Below are 21538 nucleotides of genomic sequence, written 5' to 3'. Positions count from 1 at the left end.
GCAGTCTCTTAAAGTTCTTGTGTTCCTTCCTTATAATCCTTTTGTAGGTTCCAGTAGGCTTGTAGACACCGCTGTCTTTTTTGTTAAAGTTTGCTAGTGCGTCATAGTCTGGAGTAAAATTTGTTGTGGCAATTCTTAGGCGAGATCCGAGGTGTTGGTCCGTTTACCTCGATCTGTGACGGTTTGATGTTGACGTTCATGTGGCTGAACGTCACGTCGCGTACGTCGAGCCAAATTGGCCACTCTCTTTTAAACGCTCGGCACTGTGTCCACCTTGCTTTTCCTTGGGCGACTCATTTTAATGGAAGGATTCCAGGGGAAGGTTTGTGGGTGGCTTTAGCGCAAAACTGCATCTGAAAGCTCAGCGCGCGAATTACAAGAATGCTGTCGTCACAGCCCACGCTCTAAATTCGGGACTGATACAAATAGAGCGCGAGTGCGCCATGTCCGTACTACTGAGTACGTCGTACACGCACTTGTGAGTGTGCACCGAGCTTTCTGACACGGCTTCCGGTAGTAAATGCGCAGGCGAGCGCTTCCCCATCTACTGGGGAAACGCAGTCATTGCAGGCAAAATGACCAAAAAAAAAAGTTTAATAATACAATTTGTTCAGGGTTGGCGGGCCGGATTAAACGGTCCCGTGGGCCGTATCCGGCCCGCGGGCCGTAGTTTGGTGACCCCTGATTTAGACTTTAGAGGCTGTTATTTCTGCAAATGGAGGACTTTTCTGTTGGGGTGCCCAAATTTATGCACCTGCCTACTTTTGTTCAAGTAATGATTGCACACTTCCTGTAAAGCCTATAGACTTCATTTCACTTCTCAAATATCACTGTTTGTCTGCTATATGATATATTTAACTGAAATTGCTGATCCGTACAACCAATGATTTATAAAGGAAACTCATGAAAAGGATCAGGGGTGCTCAAACTTTTGCAAACGACCGTATATATATATATATGTAGTATATACTGACTTCACTAAACATGTAGGTATTCAGCTATCCAGCATATGTAAACAGCTAGGTGACGGGAACAACAAAGGGAATGCCTCTCATTTTTTCCCACCTTTATTTCACACCAATGTGCAAAACAAGAAGCTGTAAAACTAAACAGAAATACAAATATGTTTTTGCTTATATTGTCTTTCAAACAACTTCCAAATAATAATTTGCACACAGATTGTTCTCTACAGAGCAGATTGACTACATTAGCAGTATGTATTGAAGTGGGAGAAACAGCAACATGTACATATTTTGTAAACTCATACACTTTTCATGTTCATACTGCTCGGTTGGGAGCACGGATGCAAAACACTTAGTTGTGTGGCCTTCCAATACACATGGGCACAGACGCTGGACACAACACACACACACACACACACACACACACACACACACACATCTCCTGAGGCTGCTCCAAGAATTATCGTGGAATTTTGTTGTGTATCGTATTATGACTCACCTGAGGCTGCTCCCAGGAATTATCGTGGAATTTTGTTGTGTATTGTATTATGTATCACCTGAGGCTGCTCCCAGGAATTATTGTGGAATTTTGTTGTGTATCACCATAGGCTGCTCTCAGGAATTGTAAAAGTTTTATGTGTTAAGGAATCAAGATTTGTATCTCCTGAGGCTGCTCCCAGGAACTATTGTGAAATTTTGTTGTGTGTGTATCACCTGAGGCTGCTCCCAGGAATTATTGTGAAATTTTGTTGTGTGTGTATCACCTGAGGCTGCTCCCAGGAATTATTGTGAAATTTTGTTGTGTGTGTATCACCTGAGGCTGCTCCCAGGAATTATTGTGAAATTTTGTTGTGTGTGTATCACCTGAGGCTGCTCCCAGGAATTATCGTGGAATTTTGTTGTGTTAAGAAATCGAGGTGTGTATCTCCTGAGGCTGCTCCCAGGAATTATTGTGAAATTTTATATTGCGTTACGAAATCAAGGCGAAATTCGATTTCTAGAGGATTATTTATAAACTTTGAGCTGAGGTGTGTATCCAGCATTTTTTTTAATTTTATTTTTTTATGAAAATTGTAGCCGTGATTTGTTATTTATGAAATTTTAGCCGTTGCGAGTTTCCAGGCATTTAAGAATTTATTTGTGTAATTTTGGCCGTTGCGAGTTTCCCGGCAGGTATGTATGGTTTTGACTTTCAGAATTTGTGTAATTTTGGCTGTTGCGAGTTTCCCGGCATGTATGTATGGTTTTAACTTTGAGAATTTATTTGTGTAGTAATTCTAGCCGTTGCGAGTTTCCCGGCATGTATGTATGGCTTTAACTTTTCTTTTGTCTCTCTCTTTCTGTCTCTTTGTGTGTACGTGGCGCCGATGCCTGAGATTGCCTGGGTGAATTGTGTGAAATGCTGAATAGTGCCGTCTGTGTGGATGAATGGGTGTGACCTGTGCGAATTGAGTTGTACTGAAATGTATTGTCTGTCTGAGTGTTGCCTTAAGTGTGGTGAATTGATATTGTACTTTGATGGTGGGGGAGACTGTAGGGGGCCTGGTCTTGTATTGTCTTACCTGTGGTGGGGGAGGGCCGGTGGCAGGGCGTTGGCTCTGTTGCCTATATGTTTGGACATAATGTTTGTGTACTTCGTAAGTCAGTTTGTTGTCTTCCTTGTTGTCATAAGATGGCGCCACGGATGGCCACCTCGGTGACTCGCTCTCTGCTACTTTGTGTTATTTTGTGTGTTTTTTGCGTCTTCTGCTGCCCATCCCGGATCACTTTTACCAGAGAAGAACTGTTAAACATCGCACAGTCTTCTCCTGGTACTTTCTCTCCGGTTTTCACTGATCCAGGCTGTTTGACGGCGATTTTAGCCGGAGCGGCAGCGCTCTTCAAGATAAAACGAAGACGGCGGCGTGGCAAGCGCCGGAGCCCTGATGAAGCTATGGCAGAGAGGGTTCCACGCTCCCCTACCATCAATACATCTGGCAAATGTCCACTCCCTGGTGAACAAGATGGACAAACTGCTGCTTGTCATTTCAAGGAACCCGGACATTAGCAGATCCGCCGCACTGTGCTCATCGAAACGTGGCTCAACGGACGCACCCCGCACCACGCCGTAGAGCTAACTGGGTTTCGTCTACTACGCACCGATCGAAACACGGAGATCACGGGGAAAACAAAGGGAGGTGGTCTATGTTTCTATATTAATGAAGGTTGGTGTACTGATGTCACAGTGTTGAAAGACTCTTGCAGCACTCTCCTACAAACACTTTTCATAAACTGCTGGCCGTTTTATTCAGCACGTGAGTTCTCCTCGATCGTAATGGCGGCTGTTTACATTCCACCACATGCACGTGCGATTGAAGCCATGCAGCTGCTGGCTGACCAGGTAACAGACATGGAGAAAAAACTACCAAACTCACTGATCATTATTTTGGGTGATTTTAACTGAGCGAACCTCACACACGAACTCCCCAAATATAGACAGCACATAACGTGTCCCACCAGAGGGACACAGACACTGGAGCACTGCTACTGCGTAATAAAGGACCCATACCGCTCTATGCCCCGTGCAGTGTTAGGACTCTCGGACCACTGTGTAGTTCCTCTGATCCCAACCTACAGGCAGAAATTAAAAACTTCTAAGCCCGTGGTGAGGACTGTGAGGAAATGGACAGTGGAGTAAAGCAGGACCTCCAAGCCTGCTTTGACTGCACCGATTGGGGTGTTTTTGAAGCTGCAATTTCAGATCTGCATGAACTCACCAATACTAATAATAATAATTAATAATAATTCATTCAATTTATATAGCGCTTTTCAATGACCCAAAGACGCTTTACAGGGAACAGAAAAGGGGGGGGTACGTATGGGGGGGGGAGACAATAGGATATAGTTAATAACAGGACATCGGTCAGCAGTGCGAAGGAGATGGATGGAGGAGCAGGAGGGGCGGGAGCGGAGGTTGTTGAAGTTGGCAGTACGGGAGGTGGGGGTGACGGGGGGTTGGTAGTCCAAAAAGAGGGGATGGGTGAGCCATCAGGGAAATGCCGGTCCAGATGTAGCGACGACGGCGAAGGATCCCAGCCTCGTGTGGAAGCAGCAGTGGACCAGATGGTGATGCCGGTCGACCTCGACTGCACCCGCTCGAACGGCAGGCCCCAACGCACCACGGCGGCACACAGCAGAGCCACGGTTGGCGAGCCCGCAGGGAGTGGAGCCCGTCGCCCAAGAACGCCGGACGGAAGGCCAGAGAGCCAGGCCAGAGCTGCCGTAGAGTCCACAGCAGGCGACCACAGGCTCAGAGTCGGGAGGCAGGAGGGTCCGGTGGTGGTTTTGGCCAGTTGGCTGTTGGCTAGCTGGCTAACGTAGCTGGTAGTCCGAGGGAGAGGAAACAGATAGGTGAGAGCGGAGCTGCGGGAATGCGAAGTGGACGGAAGACAACACGAGAAAAAGAAAAGAAAAGACGGGTGCACTGAAAACGGGAAAACGAAAAACAAGTAACGGACACGGTCCGGGACAGAAGCGGCAGTCAACAAATCTGACGCCAGCGTGCTCTAACCCGGAAGACAACAGACGGTGGGGGAGGAGGTATCGGTAGTGTGACATCATACATCAGCTTTATGTGAGGATTTGTGTGTGCAGACTAAGACCTTCTGCACTTACAACAACAACAAATCGTGGTTTACACCAAACCTCAGGATGCTACGCAAAGCCAAGGAGGAGGCCTACACGAGTGGGGACCGGGACCTGTTCAGGCAGGTCAAGAACACACTGAACTGAGAGATTAGGAAAGCCAAGAGGTGCAATGGGGAGAGGCTGGAGAGACACCTCTCTGCCAATCCTGATCCCTCAACAGTGTTGAAAGGCCTGCAAAGCATCACGGGCTTCAAGAAACCAACCCCACCCGTCCTGTGGGGAACCCAAGGCTTGCAAACCAGCTAAAAAGGTTTTACTGCTGGTTTGAACAGTCTACCCACACAACAGGACCTCCTGCATCACAATCAACATACACACCTCCCCCCACAACACCGCTGTTCACACCTCTATTGTTGTTATCACCTACTCTTTCTGAAGTCGCGCCCACACTTCAGATCCGCGAGGAGGTGTGTCAGATGTTTCGGAGGCAAAAGGTCAGGAAGGCACCGGGCCCAGACGGCGTTTCCCCCTCCTGCTTAAAAGTCTGTGCCAACCAACTGGCACCCACCTTTGCACGGATCTTCAACCGTTCCCTTGAGCTGTGTGAGGTGCCCTCGTGCTTCAAAAACTCCACCATCGTACCGGTGGCCAAGAAGCTCCCCATCACAAGTGTGAATGATTATCTGTGTTCATGAAGTCCTTTGAGAGGCTAGTGTTGAGCCACCTGAAGGACATCACGGGCCCCCTGCTCGACCCCCTGCAGTTTGCCTACCGAGCAAACAGGTCGGTGGACGATGCGGTCAACATGGGACTGCACTACATCCTGCGCCACCTCGACACCCCAGGGACGTACACCAGGATCCTGTTTGTGGACTTCAGCTTGGCGTTCAACACCATCGCTCCCGACATCCTCCACCAGAAGTTTGTCCAGCTCGCAGTGCCTGCCTCCACCTGTCAGTGAATCACCAGCTTCCTGACCAACAGTAGACAGCATGTGAGGCTGGGGACCATCACATCCGACACCTGGACCACCAGCATCGGCGCCCCCCAGGGGTGCGGCCTCTCCCCACTGCTCTTCTCTCTCTACACCAACAATTGCTCCTCAGGTGACACACTGTGAAGCTCCTGAAGTATGCCGACGACACCACTCTCATCAGACTGATCCAGGACGGTGACGAGACTGCGTACAGACAGGAAGTGGAGCGGCTGGTCCAATGGTGCAGCCAAAACCATCTGGAGCTGAACCCGCTCAAGACCGTGGAGATGACAGTGGACTTCAGGAGAGACCCTTCACCACTTCCACCCCTCACTATCCTCAGTAATGCTATTCCCTCCACAGACATCTTCAAGTTCCTGCGATCCACGATCTCTTGGCACCTGAAATGGACCGGCCACATAGATTCTATCCGGAAGAAGGCCCAGCAGAGGCTGCACCTTCTGAGACAGCTCAGGAAGTTCAAACTGCCACAGGAGCTGCTGAAGACCTTTTACACTGCCATCATCCAGTCTATCCTCTGCACCTCCATCACTGTCTGGTTTGTATCGGCCACCAAACAAGACAAGCACAGACTGCAACGGACAATCAGGACTGCGGCAAAGATAATCGGGACCAACCTCCCATCTATCCAAGACTTGTACCTGTCCAGGACCAGGAAACGTGCAAGTAACATCTCTACAGACCCTTCTCACCCAGGTCACAGTCTGTTCGAACTACTCCCCTCCGCACGGCGTTACAGAGCGCTGTACGCCAAAACCAGCAGACACAGCTTCTTTCACCAGGCTGTCGCTCTGATGAACGCACTCCACTCATAGAGTCTCAGAGACATCACTGGGCAATAATATCCTTGTCACGTCTCATCCCCAGCCGTGTTACTATGTGTCTCTGTTGTCTTGGTTTCTGTCTGTGTGCTCGCCCCTCCCCTCCTGTGTGCCCAGGATTAGTTTGATTATTCTCACCTGCCTCTTGTTACCTGTCGTGTATATACTAAGTCCTGTCTGCCCCTCACGCCCCGTCGGATCATTGTGTTGTTGTTGTCTTGATGTCTTTTGGTTCCTGTTGTCTTAATGTCTTCACGTCCTTTGTTTCGCGTCCCTGTCGGTTAGTCCTTTTGTTATTTCGTTAAGTCATGTCAGTTTGCCGAGTCTAGTAGTTTGTTTTGCTGAATAAACCTTGGTCCAAGCTGCACTTGATCGCCCTGCTCCATCCGATCCGTGACAATCCTGTTCTTTCCACTTAAATGTTGTTAGTCACCTGAATTTTGTTAGTCACTTAAATGTTGTACAGAGGCTGAGATCAACCGGAGTCAAATTCCTTGTTTGGCATGCACAAACTTGGCCAATAAAGCTGATTCTGATTCCTTCTACGTGGGTGCACATCGGGGATCCACTTATATGTGTGTGTGTGTACTATGTGTGTGCAAGTGCGGAGAGCCAAGCGGAAAGGCATGGCTCCATGGAGAGAAGTTGGTCTGCGGTTCGGGCAGGGGAGACTGATGGAGGTGCGGGGGCCTGGGCTCTGCGTGTGGCCTTGTGCTGTGCTGGCGCGAGTGGGGGCCGGCGGCATTGATCGTCCCAGGGGTGGCCATCCTGTGACGTATCAATATTGAAATGCCGGGCCCCCCCACCTCGGCGCTGTGGCTGCGCGCAGGGTTGTGGCGTACTCGCTCCAGGGGTGTGTGCTGAGGGTGTGATAGCAAGTGAGACTAAGAAAGGATGATGGAAGAATAAATGATGACGGACAGAGAATACGTGTACGACATTGGATGGGCACTAACGAAACTGCAGCCCAGTGTAATTCAATGTTTGCCTGCTCACTAACATACTAAATGTACTTGCTGTGGGATGGGGGCTGAGCTGTAAAGGTGACTAAATGGACGCCTGTGTGTCTGTGAATTTGTACGTGTGTGAATGGCCAAGGTCGTTTGATGTGGAGGTGACGTGATCACGATACAGGATAAAATTCATCTCACCTGAAAGTATAGTACAAATTGGAATAACTATGATTTGATGATTAATCAGAGGGACCATCCATCCATCCATTTTCTGAACCGCTTAGTCCCCACAGGGGTCGCGGGTGTGCTGGAGCCTATCTCAGCCGTCATCGGGCAGTAGGCGGGGGACACCCTGAACCGGTTGCCAGCCAATCGCAGGGCACACAGAGACGAACAACCATTTGCACTCGCACTCACACCTAGGGACAATTTGGAGTCTTCAATCAGCCTATCAAGCATGATTTTGGGATGTGGGAGGAAACCGGAGTGCCCGGAGAAAACCCACGCGGGCCCGGGGAGAACATGCAAACTCCACACAGGGAGGGCCGGAGGTGGAATCGAACCCGCACCCTCCTAACTGTGACGTGCTACCCAGCGCGCCACCGAGCCGCCTCAGAGGGACCATTGACGACAAAATGGTTCAATGTACAAGGCCCATTTCCTGTGACCGGACAAGACAGGATCACCGAGTCCAGCTGCGATGAGTATGATAATGTGTCGGGACACTTTGCTAGTCCCTTTTTATCCCTAATGACACAATTGACACATTGAGTGAATGTGTCAAAGGGGGGGAGTGAGTGAGTAAAATTGAGTGAGTAGAATCAATTTGTATATTGTGCGATACCATTTTTTTTCTTTTCTTTCAAATGAAGTAGAATTGAGTGAGTGGAATCATTTTGTATATTGTGAGATTCAATGTTTTTCTCAAATGTACTTGTTTTTGGAGTCTTAACAGGACATGTAAGAATTCAACACACAGTGATGGGAGGAGCAGAAGAAGCATCTCGAAAGGAAGGAGTGAATAAGAGACAACAATCTGGAATGAATACAAAATGTGGTAACAATTTAGGGATGATGAGGTTTAACATTTTTAAAGACAATGTGCAAAAGTTGCAGAAAGGGTGCTTTTTTCCCGGACCAATTTCAACTCTTCGAGTTGCTGATCCCTATGGGGGCAAGCACACACACACATCTCAGAACAATTGTCCAGTTTTATGGTTCCAGATTTGCTGAGCAAACTACTGCGGATCCGGAAGGAAAGACAGAGGTCCGGATCACCCCAACTGTCTGGCTAAAAGTCCTGAAGAGGAAGTGGACAGAGCCCAAGTGGACTGGACCCTTTGAAGTGTGTGCCTCTGTGAAAGATTCCTGCGGTGATCCAGATCAGCCATCGGCAGCATCCCCACTCCCAGATCAAAAAGAGGCAGAATAATCCTCTCACCCTTGGTGGTCAGGTAGTCTACCCTGAGCCACTGAAGACAAAGACTGCACAGCGGACATTTTCAGGTTCCTCCGGACGGAGCAGAGCTGCAAAAGGGGTGAGAATTGTGCTCACCCTCCACCAGTAGGCGTGCCAAGCCCCCAACGGCTGAACTACTACGAGCAATTGTTGTCTCGGTCTGATACTGCTGCTAACATTTTGGTCGACTAAGGGAGAGGGACCTTTTCCTGCACTGTAACATCTTGCCGCAGGTTTTTCACTCACACTCAAGTTGAACAGGAGAATTGAGGCAAGACCTCCTCCTTGCGGCGGTTTATTGCTGACGTATGAAGTTTTTATCATGTATCACCTTTCATGACTCCCGCCCCGTCCTATATCATTTATTCTCTTCGTGTTAGGTAATTGTGCTCCTGCTCCCTTTATTTCTTTATACTTTGTTTCTCACATGATATGACTCGGATTTTGCTTTTTGGTTGACCTCTTTCGAGGTCAAAAGGGGATTGAAGTGGGAGAAACAGCAACATATACAAATTTTGTAAAGTTAGACAAACTCATATACTACTTTTCATGTTCATACTACTCGGTTAGGAGCACGGATGCAGGACACGGAGCTGTGTGGTCTTCCAATACACATAAGCACAGACGGCGGACACACACACACACACACGCACACATGCACACACACGCACGCACGCGCACACGCAAACAGGCCGGGGACTCCAATACACATAGGTACCAAATGGTCAGGTGACGCTTTCCGACCTTTTCCGGACAGTATAAAACCTTCTGACCTTGAGAATGGGGGTTGTTGTTTCATCTGCTGCTGTGTCAGGGCTGTGGACTCGGACTCGGGGACTCTGACTCGGTCGGACTCGGTCATTTTTGCCGGACTCGGACTCGGACTCAGTGCTGATTTTGACCGAGTCCACCGAGTCCGACAATAAAAAAAATACGTTCAATTTTATTTTCATCATGCTGCTGAGAATGCGCGTAGGAATACTGTCGACAGCCCTGCTTACGATCAAGTTTGAAAAAGAACTTGACAGCATTGAGCGCCGCCGGCGTTTGTCGGCCGCCACCTCGCCAACCGGTCAAACGCGCATGCGCGTGAGGGGAAATCCCGCAAAGGAGGAGGGACAAACAGAGCGATTGGTTTTGCTGGCTTTTTAATGAATGGCGACTGTGACTACGGGGGCCCATTAGGTCCAGAAAAGCTGACAAGACGCTTGCCAAAATGGCAAGGAAAAAATGCACAGCTAAACGAATATATGACGATGAACACAGGACGTTTTAAACAGAGTTAAAGTTGTTTTTTGTTGAACGCTATGGCAAGCCATTCTGCCTGATATGTCGGACGTCATTGGCGCATTTAAAAGCTTCAAATGGTCAGCGCCACTTCAGCTCACTTCATGCCAATATCGATAAGGACTTTGCAAAAGGGACTGAATTTCGCAAGCACAAGTTTGGAGACTTTGCAAAGTCAGGCAGAAAAATAGGTACAGTTTTTCAAAAAAATTACGAAGCACTCAGAGACTGTCACACTTGCATTGTTTCAACTGGCTTGGAACATTGCACGGGCTAAAAAGCCATACAATGAAGTGGAGTTCGTTAAAATATGCCTCAGTGACGTTATTGAATTTTATTTTCATCATGCTGCTGAGAATGCGCGTAGGAATACTGTCCACAGCCCTGCTTGCTTGTTATGAAGACAAATTTAGTTGTTGCGTGCGCGCCCGCGCCTGCCTGCCTGCGTGCGTGCACGTACAAGACCCACAATGCCCCGCGCGCAGCCAAGATGGAAGAACCCGGGAGCAGCGAGAGAACAATGTTTTGCCTCTAGATTTGGGGGGGAAACGGAGCGTAAGTTACGATCAATGCGGCCACGTTGAGTTGCACTTAGGCTAATGTTTACATTATGTACCAATGTCAAGGACGATTATGTCACCCAGCTTATATCATTGATGTGTTTCGATAGTTGTGGGGTCGTCACTAATTATTTGTTTAGATAAATGTCTGAGCTATAATGGTGTAATTAATGATTAAAACTTGAAAGTATCTGTTTATTGTATTCGTTTATATGTTTAATAAAGACAAAGCCATCACAAAACTGTTGTAATTATTTAGATTTTGATCTAAATTAGCCTTGAATAAAGACTAAGCAGTCACATGAATTAACAGAAAAAATGAACAGCCGGACTCGGACTCGGACTCGTGGGCAAGAGGCCGGACTCGGACTCGGACTCGGTGCAAAAATCCGACCGAGTCCACAGCCCTGCTGGTCACCATTAAACAACCCAAGATCTTGCCAATAAAGAACCAACTGTTACTCCACATCTTTGTTTTCCTTGCTCAACAACGGACATCTCAAACAACACGCAACAGTACATTTCCTTGTTCCAATAATACATCCCTAACGGGTAACTCACCAGCATTGCCCTCGTGGGGAATCACAACTGTGAAGCTCTTGAACAGACTTAACTTTCTCGCTCAGCTGAGTTAACCGGTAGCTTAAACTGCCTCGTGTTGTCTAACTGAGCTCTCGTTTCAAACGGGAAGAGAACCGGAAATACACTCGCCAGCCTGTCGTTATCAAAAGTGGCCAATAGATGTCGCTAACACACTGCAAATGGCTCAAGGGAAAACACAAGAGAAAACCTAAATGAATGAATGGTCGTTAGAACCACCACAAATAATATACAATAGAACCCCGGAACACAACGCTAATTCGTTCCAGAAGGAGTGTCGAGAAGCAAAGCAGTTGAGTTCCGAAGCAATTTGTCTAATTTTGACAGTACATAAAACCACAAAAAAACAATGAAACTATAGTACAGCAAAAGCATGGAGCACAGCCTTAGGTGGTCTGTATGCTACACTTGACATCACATTTAAAAGAGCTCAAAATAAATGACAAAACAGAAATGTACTTACCGATAGTAGACAAGCCAAAGTCCCGGAAATAATGTCTCAAAAGTATATCAATGTGAACGAAAGGAAGTCTATTGTTGACAAAACAAAAGCTCTCTTTTTACACGGTTGTTATCACGTGAACAACTCTTCAGCGTGAATCCCTGTGATCTTGTGGTCTTGCCAGTGCAACTTGCCGGACACCACCGTACACGACAACAGTCGGGTGTCACAATGGTTTAAAACCCACTAAACAACAACGGCAACGAGCAGCATGTGACCGAAGCACAAACTGTACAGTACGTATTTTGTTTACGAAAGTCGCATGATTTGGGTCGGATTCCGAAGCTTTGTTCGAGATCTGAGGCAGAGATTTCCAGACATTTTGCGGCAAACTCAGAATACTCTACAGATTTGCACAAACGATAGTATTCATTTATCAATGGCAGCGGAGGTACGTACTCTACGTGCTACTTACAGTCCTCTGATTGTTTTTTTGCCCTGATCTACGTAAAACGTAATGGCCTCTGATTGGTTCATGGGGTCCAAATTACGCCTGTATAACACGGAAGCCACACAAACCAACTGTACAGATTTTGGAATTTGATCCATACAAAAGGCGCACCTTATTAAAAGGCGCACCTTCGTTTTTTGAGAAAATGAAAGGCTTTTAAGTGTGCCTTATCGTGCGGAAGATACGATACTCTTATTTATTTTCTTATTTATTTAAACAAATAAGAATATTTCTGAAAGTCAGTTTGACTTTAAAATTTTTACAAGTGTTTAAAAAAAGTGTTTAAAACACAACAAGGTGTATAAAACTACAATAAAGGTTCATAAAAGTCTTGTGCGGATATTGTAACAATATATTTGCTGTTATTTATTTTCTTTATTTTCTTATTTATTTAAAAAAACAAGAATGTTTATGAAAGTCAGTTTGACTTTAAAATGTTTACAAAAGTCTTTAAAAATACAAACAAAGCATTTAAAAGTACAATACAGTTTTTAAAAATACAATAAAGGTTAATAAAAGATTTTTATGAATATTGTAACAATATTTTTTCTCTACATTGCGGATTTTCACCCATTGCGGGTGGTCTTGGAACCAATTATCCGTGATAAACAAGGGATTACTTTGTGTGTGTGAGTCAATCATCACAGCTACCTGAACCCGAACTGAGTCGCATATCTGGTGAGCTTGTCCACTTAGTCGTTGAATTATGAACCAAGCGAGCTCAGAAAATAGCCCAGACATGGTTGTTTGTAAAGAGTACGTGGAAGCAGAAAAGAGGAAGCCTCTCTTTTCCAATGTGGTGCGGCACGAAAGCAAATTCCACTGGAGTACCAACAAACGCGCAAGACAAGCGGCACGGTGCTATATTTTACTTTCAGTCTGAACATAGCATGAGAGTTGCAATACAATAATTACTTGCCCCCCACCTGTGATCACATACACGAGAGACAGTAAAGTAAACATGTCAATGGATAGAAAGATGGTGCCCTACCAGAGTCCATGCCGTACTGGTTTCTGGTAATGTGGTGCCAGTAGGCTGATCTCGGCAGTATGACATGAGGGGTAGATGGGTAAGAGTTTGATTCTGAACCTCGAAACAACTGTAAATAAAACAAACAACATTGTAAAACAAAACGTGTGAAGCTATTGAGTAATATTTACCATTAAACATGACTGCGGGTTTACAGTACTAACGAATTGGGCAATTTGTTTGTGTCATTGATGGGAACATTCATAAATAGCTAAAGATTTCTCAAAAAGCTAAATATAAAAACCAAAATATCCAGTTTTTTCCTTGGTGCTTTTGGTTACTCCTATATGTTGGGACAGTTTCAGGTTTTTCACTAGTTAGAGTGACTTTAGCATACTAACATATTAACATTACCCTAAATCAGGTCACGTTATTGAAGATCTTCTTGGTCAAGGGATGTTGTCATAACTGTTTACACTCTTGGCAAATTCTAGATACACAAGGTGTGCAAACATTGCTGTGAGATGTTGCACATGCATTATGCAATTATTGCATTTTTGTTGTCTCCCCATCTGTGATCCAACTTTTTGACCATAACTCTCAGTGGCTATGTTTACATGGACAAAATGTATTCAGTCCGATCAGGGTTTGGATTAAAATTATGATCTGATGCACTGTTTTTATGAACACTAAAAATAATGACCCAATTACAACTTGTCTGTTCATGCATCACACTTTTGGTCAAAACAAATCACTTTAACATGCTCTATTTATGCCATGAGCCTTTTTAACTCGTCGCAGGGGTTTGGGGCGCGTTCACGGTCATGACACTGTTTATTGTATGTTTATTTGATCTATGTACTTATTATGAATTGTTAACCTGTCAATTTAATTTCATCAGATCTATTATCTTTCTCTGTCTTGTTATTGTTTTTGTCGTGTCCAATGTTTATCTTGTCTATCTGTTTATTTCTGTGTTTAACTACTGACAACTGGATTTCCCCCCGGGGATCAATAAAGTCTCAACAAAACATTGCTCTGTCCATTTATAATTTAAATTATAAATTATTTATAAATATAATATAAAAATATTATAAAAGAATTATTTTTCTTTTTTTTCTTTTGTGAAGTTACGTAGTGTTAACACTTCCTAATGGAGCTGTAATGTATCATTAAGACTGCCCTTTATTACTGTATTTGCTAGTGTTGATTTTTCAAACACGAGTCCAGTTGTACATCCTTCCGCATTCGATTATGAACTGGGTGAGATGGTAGCTTCTGGATATAACAGATACACGTATACTTATGTCACAGAGAAGAAGGCAGTTTGTTCTGAGATGTTGGAATAAGCATTTTCCTGCGCGCCGATCGGATTATCGACATAAACCACCCCCTCTTATTCGGAGTGAAATCTTGATCGTAATGGGCTTGGTCCGATTAGGATATTCCGAATGGGGCCATTGGTACCTTACTGAAGCCTAAATTGGGGCAATTGCGCAAGTGTCATAGCGAGGGATCTCACTCTGTTTTTTCTCTCCACCTCCAGCAGAACCTTCTTGTGCTGCTCAGCAATTGCCAGCGTGAAAGAGTGAACCATTTGATAGATCTGCTCTCCTTCTCTGGTCTGGAACGTGTAGAGACCTTCACCGCTGTCACAGAGCCTATTGAAAAAAGGAGAAAGTGAAATAGAAATACTGTATGGAATGAAACTGGGCCCATGACATTATACTTCATCTTAATTAGACACTGAAACAACAAGGCAGGTCTCTGGCTACTCTGCAACCTTGGTGAGGATAAGAGGTACAGCACTATGTCAGTGGTTCCGAGCACCCCCTAGGGGTGCGAGAATGCTTCCTAGGGGGTGCGAGGATAGCCTGGGGGAAATTTACAATTTTCCGGGGATAATGGTCGGGTAACTGAAAAAAGTGAAAAATTCTGGAAATCAAGAAGTCATTGTGTTAATTGGCATTAGGGATAATGCTAATTAAGCCTTATAGCTGTAAAGTAAACCAATTATTATTATAATATTTTAATATATATAATATATAATAATCTTTATTTATTATTTGTAGTATTTATTATATGTAGTTTTAATTTATTTTTGTAAGTAATAAAGTTAAGTACTGTTAAATGAATAACAATACACTATAAAAACTTGGGAAGCTAACAAGATTTTGACAGGTATGCTTCAGAACACAGTTACTCAGAAAACATTGATCGCAACGTGTCTAGTACGTGTCACTCACTGCATAAGCCTGCTTCGGCTTCACACTGTTAGTTTCTCTTTAATCATCAGCCGAGGTAGACCTAAGAAGGTATGTATGTGTACTGCCTCGTGCTGTATATTTAGTAGTAATACGCTTTTCTCATAATTAGAATGCCATGCTATAATAATTAATAAGCTCTCAGTGTTCATAGTTATACATTTTTTTTGTAAAAATCAAACATGTAAAGTTTACAATGTAATGTGGTGTGATATTGTGCATGTAAACTTTACATGCACAATATCACACCATGTATAGACATGTATCACAGACATGCACACTAAACTTTTCTTTTGCAGATCTACACCAGGCTTTAAATAAAAAACAAAACAAATTAAATTGTATAAAGTAATATAGACATAACATACACTTTTATTGTAACTTCAATTTTGCTCTGTTACTGTTTGAAGTTGAGGAGACACTCATTACAGGCAGCTTTGCCTTTTGTCTCCCTCTTGCACATAAAAAACAAAAAATAACAACAAAATTCTTGTTTTCCAGGTTTATCTTCAGTATGTCCAAAAAACGAAAGTGGAATGATGTTCAGTATGGCTTCACGTGTGTTACTGAGAAGGATGGTACACAACGTCCACAGTGTATCCTATGCGGCATCATGTTCTCCAACGCAAATTTGAAGCCATCAAAGCTCGATGAACATTTTAAGAACAGACATGGTGGCAAGGATGCAGGGAATGATATTGCAACATTACGAGTCAAAAGAGCTCGGTTTGATCGTGCCGGCACTTTGCTGACACACGGATTTTCACCAACAGCGAAACCTTTACTACATGCTTCTTATCAACTTGCATACCTGGTTGCTAAGTCAAAGAAGCCCCATACAATTGCCGAGGAATTGATCAAGCCGTGTGCCCTTGAAATGGCAAAGACTGTTCTCGGTCAGGAAGCTGCGAGAAAATTGCAACAAGTGTCTTTATCAAATGATGTAATCCGTAACCGAATCGTCGACATGAGTGATGATATCCTGGTGCAAGTTGTTGTTGACATCAAGGCCAGTCCAGTAAAGATTAGCCTACAAGTGGATGAGTCAACAGATGTGTCAAATTGTTGTCAGCTATTGGTATTAGTCCGGTACGTGAAGAACAATAAAGTGGAAGAAGGTTTTCTCTTCTGTCACTCACTGAAGACAACATCGAAAGCCATAGATGTGTTCAGTATGATAAAAGAATTCTTCACAAGATACCAACTTCCTCTTGACAGGATTGGTTCGATATGTACGGATGGTGCACCAGCCATGCTGGGCAATCGTTCAGGGTTTGCTGCATTGATGAGAAAAGAAATTCCTGACCTGAAGATTACCCACTGCTTTCTTCATCGGCAGGCTCTTGCAGCAAAAACATTGCCCCAGACCTGAAAAAGACTTTGGAGATTTGTGTGAAGATTGTGAATATGATTCGTGGTCGTGCTCTGAATCATCGACTGTTTCAGTCATTTTGTGAGGAAGTAGGTCAAGAACACACTGTGCTGTTGTACCATACCGAAGTGAGGTGGCTGTCACGTGGGCGTGTGCTATCTCGTATGTTTGTATTGCGAGAAGAAATTCAGCAGTTTCTCCACGGACTGGGACAAGAACTGGCTGGATATTTTAACGATCCTGAATTTGTTCAAATGCTTGCCTATTTGGCTGATGTGTTCACAGCACTCAATGAGCTCAATCGCTCACTACAAGGAAGAGGGATGAACATTTTGATTGCAAGTGAGAAGTTGGCTACATTCAAAGACAAAATTGTTTTGTGGATTAGGCGTGTAAAGAAAGGGAACTTGGCAAATTTTCCTTCCCTTGAAGAAACAGTCACAGAGGATGTTCCCTACATCCAGATTTTGTTTAAAAAATTGTTGAACATCTGCAGATACTGTGCACCTCATTTGATGACTACTTCTCGTGTGGAGAGCTACAACCCTGTGACGACTGGATCCGGCACCCTTTTAAGCAGAATATGGAAGATGTTGATGATGATAGCAACATCAAGGAAGATCTCATCGAACTGAGAAACAATCGTGGAATCCAAATGGAGTTTGCCGATGGTCACTTGGAGCACTTCTGGGCTTCTCAGTTGGAAACGTATCCTGCACTGGCAAAGAAGGCTCTCACTGTGCTCGTGCCTTTCGCGAATACTTACCTCTGCGAGACTGGATTTTCCTGTCTGCTTCACATCAAAACCAAGAGCAGAAATCGGCTGGATCCTCAACACGACATGCGAGTGGCAAGGAAAAAGGTTAAGAACCACTGCACTATGTGGAGTGCATGCCTTATGTAGCAAAGGGCTGAGCCGGATGCGAATTTGTTCTTCGCATTTTTGCCAAGTACGAGCATGAAACGATTACGAAGTTTGTCATTCTTCGTACTGCTGAAGGAAAAGCCTTGTCATCATGCTCTGTGATTGGCCAGTCACACACAGCTACCTCCCGTCCCTAGACAAACGTACAGCAGCATCAGGAGCTTACATACAGTGATTGATTTCTGTGTACCGTATTTTCCGCACTATAGGGCGCACATAAAAGCTTATAATTTACTCAAAAAACCACAGTGCGCCTTATAATGCAGAGCGTATTATATATGGATCAATTGATGAATTTGTTGATCCATACTGGTTTGGATGTTTCAGTACGTTTCAGTATGACTAGTAAATAACAAAGTCGCATTGCTTTCAGCATTATGGCAACCGTGGTCAGGGGCGTCACCGAAGTAAGCTACTACTGGTCGATTCGCATGACATTTAAAAAAACAAAATTTTTTCCATAGGTTAGAATCCATCCCATCGCTTGATTAACAAACAGGTAAACCTGTCAGGAGGCAATCACAGTGAAGCGCACATGCGCAATAGACAGTGACCACACCCACTCACCTCAGCATGTTTGGCTGCGCATACACAAACCCGGCACCAAAGCTAACAAGCTAATCAACATATTACGCATCAACGCACGCACTCGCTTTTTTCTTTTAAACTAAAGAAAGTTTATGACCAGCAAAAACGAGTGGGGTTGCCGGACCAAGTAAGAAGCCAAACCATATCACTTTCATCCCATCGCTTCATTGACATACAGGTAAGCCTATCGGGAGGCAGTCACAGTGAACCGCACTCCCTCACTGCAGCATGCTTGGCTGCGCATACATAAGCCCGGCACCAAAGCTGACAAGCTAATCAGCGCATTACGCATCAATGCACACGCTCGCTTGTTCTTTTAAACTAAAGAAAGTTTATGACCATCAAAAATGAGTGGGGTTGCTGGACCAAGTAAGAAGCCAAACCGTATCACTTTCATACGGAATGGGAGTTGGACTTTTTTTTTTACCTCATTGACTGGGTTGACATTCCCTTTAGCAGAGCTCCATCTAGTGGATGCATAACGCAACCCCAGTTTGATGCAGTAGCTTCTATTCTATGCGCCTTTTAATCCGATGCGCCCTATGAAAACATTTCTAAAATAAAAAAATTCAATGAAAGTACGCCTTATAATCCAGTGCGCCATATAGTGCAGAAGATACTGCATTCTTGGCTTGATTGCAGCTAACGTTGCTCCAATTTGTATTCAGTTTTCCTCAGCTCACCATTTTTCTCTTTGTAATATTTAAAGTGAGTAAACTTGTTTCCTGAAGTACACAGTGTATTTGACAAGACATCTATGTTAGTGCCTCGTGTTGCATTGGTTACTGCCTGTTTTTTATTTCTTTTCATCTGCTGGCTTCTAATTTGTCTGGTAAACAAAACAGAGACTTTGTGTGCGCGGGCATGTGTGTGTGTGTTTGTATGTATATATATATATATATATATATATATAGTATATGGTGGTGACTCCACCTTTCTCTCTCTCTCTCTCTCTATATATATATATATACTGTATATATATATATACGTATATAATATATATATACGTATATATATATATATATATATATATATATATAGAGAGAGAGATGGCGGCGCGTGCACACGCTGCGGCCTCTCTCTGTCCCGAACGGTGTTTTGTTTTGTCGTTTAATGTGGGTTTGTCCGCCAGTTTTGTGTGTTCGTCTCGTCGTACCGGGTTGTGCTTCAAGTGCGGCGGGCTGGTTCTGCTCGACATCGGCGAAAGCGAGTTTTGTGGCGACCTGAACTTTGAAGCGGGGACATTAAAGGCGCTCGGTCTGCGCCGTCCTGGAGCGTCGCCGGACTCGCCTGCTATTCTTCCCCCGGTTGGGCGTCCGGGCCTGGCTGGCGGCCACCCCAGCTCGCCCGGCCGTGCCTTCCATTCTTCTGGCGGACGTTCGATCGCTGGACATCAACATGCCTGCTGAGTTCTGCGGACCGGACAGTGCGTAGCTGCTGTGCGTCTGGAGCGGATGGCGCGCTATCGGGCGGACCGGGCCATTGTACGAGGGGGAACATCGCGTGGAGGTGGACTGTGCGTCTACATCCGTGAAGAATGGTGCCGGGACTTTGTTGTGAGATGCCAGCACTGCTCGCCACTGGCGAAGTTTGTGATCTCCGGGCTGTTGGGGTCCTGAACTCTCTCCCCGTTGTTTTACTTGTGTGTTAATCGTGTGCTGTGTCTCGTCACCGTGGGATAGGGGGAACGGTATTTCGGTTTCTTTGTGTGTCCTAGCATGAAGGAATTGACAATAAAGCTGATTCTGATTCTGATTCTGATATATATATATATATAGTATATATGCAATCTGATACATATTATGGGATCGCAGACTGCAGCGATGCGGTCTCGTGGGACATTGAGCGCCAAGTGAGGGCAGCCACACGAGATCAACCCGGCCCCAGCAACTGCCCGGAGGGCCTCCTATTCATTCCAGACAACCTATGGGCATCAGTCTTGCAATGGGCGCACGTCTCCCGCCTCGCCTGTCATCCCGAGGTTACCCGCACGAGGTATGTGTTGTCCCAGCGCTTTTGGTGGCCCACCTGGAGGGAGGGCACAAGCGATTACGTCCGAGCCTGCTCCGTCTGTAACCGCTATAAATCGTCGAATTGTTCTCTGGCTGGGCTGCTTCAACCCTTGCCAGTGCTCCCGCGTCCCTGGTCTCACCTGTCCATCGAATTTGTCACGGGCCTCCTTCCATCCAAAGGGAACACGGTAGTTCTCACTATTGTTGACCGGTTTAGCAAGATATCACATTTTATTCCCCTGCTCTAGCTCCCCTCCGCGAAGCAAACAGCGCTGATTCTTCTGCAGGAAGTGTTTTGACACCACGGCTTCCCACAGGACATCGTGTCGGATCGTGGCTCACAATTTTCACAATTTTCTTCTGCCTTCTGGGCAGAGTTCTGCCGGCTCCTCTGCGCCACCGCCAGCCTTTCCACTGGCTTTCACCCGCAGTCTAATGGGCAGGCAGAGCACCTAAACCAGGAGCTGGGCCAGTCTCTCCGGTGCATGGCCGCGAGAGATCAGCGCAGGTGAGCCCAGCAACTCCCCTGGGTGGAGTATGCCCTCAACACCCTCCCCAGCTCGGCTACGGGCCTCTCACCCTTCCACTGCATTTTCCAACCAGCAAGTACCAACCAGCGCTTTTTGACCACCAGGAGCGAAGCACGGTGTGCCCGTCGGCCCTGGCGTATGTTTGCCGCTGTCATCGGGCTTGGGTGAGAGCCCGAGCCTCCCTCCTCTGCACAGTCTCAAGCTACGCTTGCCAGGCTAACAAGCGGCAAATGCCGGCCCCGGCGTACCTGGCTGGGCAGCGAGTGTGGCTCTCTGCGCGGGACCTGCCATTGCGAACGGAATCCCTCAAACTGGCGCCTCGTTTTTTGGGGCCATTCCCGCCGTCCGTCTGCGCCTGCCAGGCTCCATGGAGGTACACCCCACGTTCCATGTGTCACGAGTGCCGCCCGTCCATGAGAGCACATTGGCCCCAGTGCCCGCTCCGCGTACACCGTCCGATCCTTGCTCCAGTGACGACAGCGCAGACGCGGCATCCAGTACCTTGTGGACTGGGAGGGCTACAATGACGTGCACCGCTCCTGGGTGCCAAGCCGTTGGATTCTCGACCCGACACTCATCACTGAATTTCGCCGCTGGCATCCGGACCAGCCTGCCAAGAGGGCACCCAAGAGGATCCGATGGGACCGCGACGTCCGGC

General features: G+C 45.9%; 1 protein-coding gene across 2 annotated transcripts in view; it reads right to left on the bottom strand.

The window, feature by feature from the left end:
• dok4 (docking protein 4) overlaps positions 1 to 21538 on the bottom strand; it is a 135116-nt gene that overhangs the window by 17186 nt on the left and 96392 nt on the right. For both annotated transcript variants that reach the window (XM_037246688.1, XM_037246687.1), the window contains 2 exons: positions 14712 to 14850; positions 13211 to 13319 (listed from right to left, as the gene is read on the bottom strand). In XM_037246688.1, the coding sequence (XP_037102583.1) occupies positions 13211 to 13319; positions 14712 to 14850 (248 nt within the window). The remainder of the gene's footprint in view (positions 1 to 13210; positions 13320 to 14711; positions 14851 to 21538) is intronic.

Source organism: Syngnathus acus, chromosome 3 (assembly GCF_901709675.1).
Source record: "Syngnathus acus chromosome 3, fSynAcu1.2, whole genome shotgun sequence".
Lineage (NCBI taxonomy): Eukaryota > Metazoa > Chordata > Actinopteri > Syngnathiformes > Syngnathidae > Syngnathus > Syngnathus acus.
This window is presented reverse-complemented; position numbering and strand designations above follow the sequence as displayed.